Source organism: Propithecus coquereli, unplaced genomic scaffold, assembly GCF_000956105.1.
Source record: "Propithecus coquereli isolate 6110/MARCELLA unplaced genomic scaffold, Pcoq_1.0 Scaffold108, whole genome shotgun sequence".
NCBI classification, from domain to species: Eukaryota; Metazoa; Chordata; class Mammalia; order Primates; family Indriidae; genus Propithecus; species Propithecus coquereli.
This window is the reverse complement of record NW_012134747.1, coordinates 2454875-2457411: the sequence shown is the minus strand read 5'-3', so window position 1 is coordinate 2457411 and position 2537 is coordinate 2454875. Positions and strand designations below refer to the sequence as shown.

At 34.5% G+C, this 2537-nt stretch overlaps 1 protein-coding gene across 1 annotated transcript in view; it reads right to left on the bottom strand.

The window, feature by feature from the left end:
- Positions 1-2537, bottom strand: part of PPP1R9A (protein phosphatase 1, regulatory subunit 9A) — a 328117-nt gene that overhangs the window by 124401 nt on the left and 201179 nt on the right. The window contains exon 5 of the mRNA XM_012647532.1: positions 199-303. Coding sequence (XP_012502986.1) covers positions 199-303 — 105 coding nt within the window. The remainder of the gene's footprint in view (positions 1-198; positions 304-2537) is intronic.

Below are 2537 nucleotides of genomic sequence, written 5' to 3'. Positions count from 1 at the left end.
AAATTCCATTTATATTGGAATGGAACATAAATTATAATAAAGAAGGAAAAATGAAAAACTAAAGACAACTTTTTAGTAGTCACATAAAACTGTCACTGCAATTACATATATTTATATTTATAGGTTAAACTATAGACCATTAAAATCCAACAAAATATAAAGTAACCAAATTGTATGTATATGAAAGCACATATTTACCTGACAATGCCCTTAGTGTTTCTGAGAACTGTTGCAGCAAAATTCTGTGTGACACCCACCAAGCTGGTTCCATCCACTTCCACAATCTGGTCATTGACATGTATTCTTTAGGAAGAAAAAAAATTACCCACGATTAATTTATCTAATGATGTATTATCATTTATAATAAAAGAATTGACAAAATACTTTATTTTTAAGATATTCTTATTGATCTAAAATTTGTCTTTTATATACAGGCAGGCCTCTATACCCATGGGTTCCATACCCATGGATTCAACCAATTATGCATCTAAAATATTCAGGAAAAAAGATAAAAGATAATAACACAATGATCAAAAAGTACAAATTTAAAAAGCGATACAACATAACAATTATTTGTTTAGCACTTACAGTGTATTAGGTATACTGATTCCTAAGTATTTTATTTTTTGTAGCTCTAGTAAATGAGATTGCCTTCTTGATTTCTTTCTCAGTTAGTTCATTATTGGTATATAAAAACACTACCAATTTTTGTATATAGATTTTGTATTCTGCAACTGTACTGAATTGATTTAATATTTATCATATCTAAGAGTGTTTTGGTTGAGTATTTAGGTTTTCCTAGATATACAATTATATTATCTGTAAAGAGGGACAAGTTGACTTTCTCCTTTCCAATCTGGATGCCTTTTATTGCTTCCTCTTGCCTGATGGCTTTGTTTCAGACTTCAGTACTATGTTGAATAGGAGTGCTAAAAGTGGGTATCCTTGTTTTTGTTCCAGTTCTTAGAGGAAAGGCTTTCAGCTTTTCCCCATTCAGTATGATGATAGTATGATGTTAGCTGTGGGTTTGTCCTATATGGCCTTTATTATGTTGAGGTATGTTCTTTCTATGCCCAGTTTGTTAAGAGTTTTATCATGAAGAGATGTTGAATTTTATTAAAAGTTTTTTCTGCATCTATTGAGGTGATTGTATGGTTTTTGTCCTTCACTCTGCTGATGTGATATATCACGTTTTACTGCTTTGTGTATGTGGAACCTTCCTTTCTTCCTGGGATAAATCCCACTTGATCATGATGCATTCTCTTTTTGATGAGCTGTTGGATGCAATATGCTAGTATTTTGCTAGGGATTTTTGCCTGTATGTTCATCAGGAATATTGGCCTATAGTCTTCTGTTTTTTGTTATGTCCTTTACTGATTTTGGTATTAGGATAATGCTGGCCTTCAGTTAGGGAGAATCCCCTCTTCAATTTTTGGGGAATAGTTTCAAGAGAATTGGTGTTTGGTCTTCCTTGAAAGTTTGGTAGAATTAGGCAGTGAAACCATCTGGCTCTTTTCTTTGTTGGGAGATTTTTTTTTTTATTACGGATTCCATCTTGTCACTCATTATTGGTCTGTTCAGGTTTTCTATTTCTTCCTGATTCAAACTTAGTAGGTTGCATGTGTCCAGGAATTTATCCATTTCCTCTAGGTTTTCCAGTTTGTTTAATCTGTTTTATTTTTAATAGTCCTTTCTTTAGTTTATCTATCTTCTCTCATATTTTATTATATACAGCAAGAAGAAGCCAGGTGGCACCCTCCACACTCTGCTTTAAAATCTCATGTGTTAAATGACTGAGTCAGTTTATCACGTGTATCTTCTACCTTCCACACAGTTTTGCTAAACTTTTTGCCATTACGTAACAAATATCCCTTCTTCCAGTTTCTAATAACATTTACAGGGTTTATTTTTTCTTTAAGCCTTAACCAGCTGGCTTCTCCCAGGACATTGGCTTTCTGCTAACAGTCTCTGTAAGATCTTTTTGGCCTTCACTAATACTCTACTGAAAGTCCCTTCAGACTCACTAAAAATCCAATCTGAAAGCCACTCCCACACATTCAGGTTTTTGTCATATCTGCAGTCCACATCCGGGTGTCAAAATCTCTACAAGTTGTATTTGCTGATACAAATTACCCCAAAACTTATATATATTTACTATCTTCCATACTTTCTATGAGTCAAGAATTCAGTGAAGGCTTGTCTGGACAATTTTGGCTTGGTGCTTCTCACAAACTTCAGTCAAAGGTCTGGTGGAGCTGCAGTCATCTGAATGTTTTCCTGCGGCTGGAGGATGTCATTTCAAGGTGCCTCTCCGACATGGCTGACAAGTTGGTACTGACTGTTGATCGGCCTAAGTTCTTCCTAGTGTGGGCATCTTCAGGCTGTCTGAAAGCCTTTTCAACATGGCAGCTGTATTTCTCCAGAGCTGGTCATCCATAAGACCAAGGTGAAAGGCACAAAATCTTTTATTTATGGAAAAGTATGACACATAAGTAATGTTTTTTTTAAATAATAAGTGACCTATGACCAAAACAACT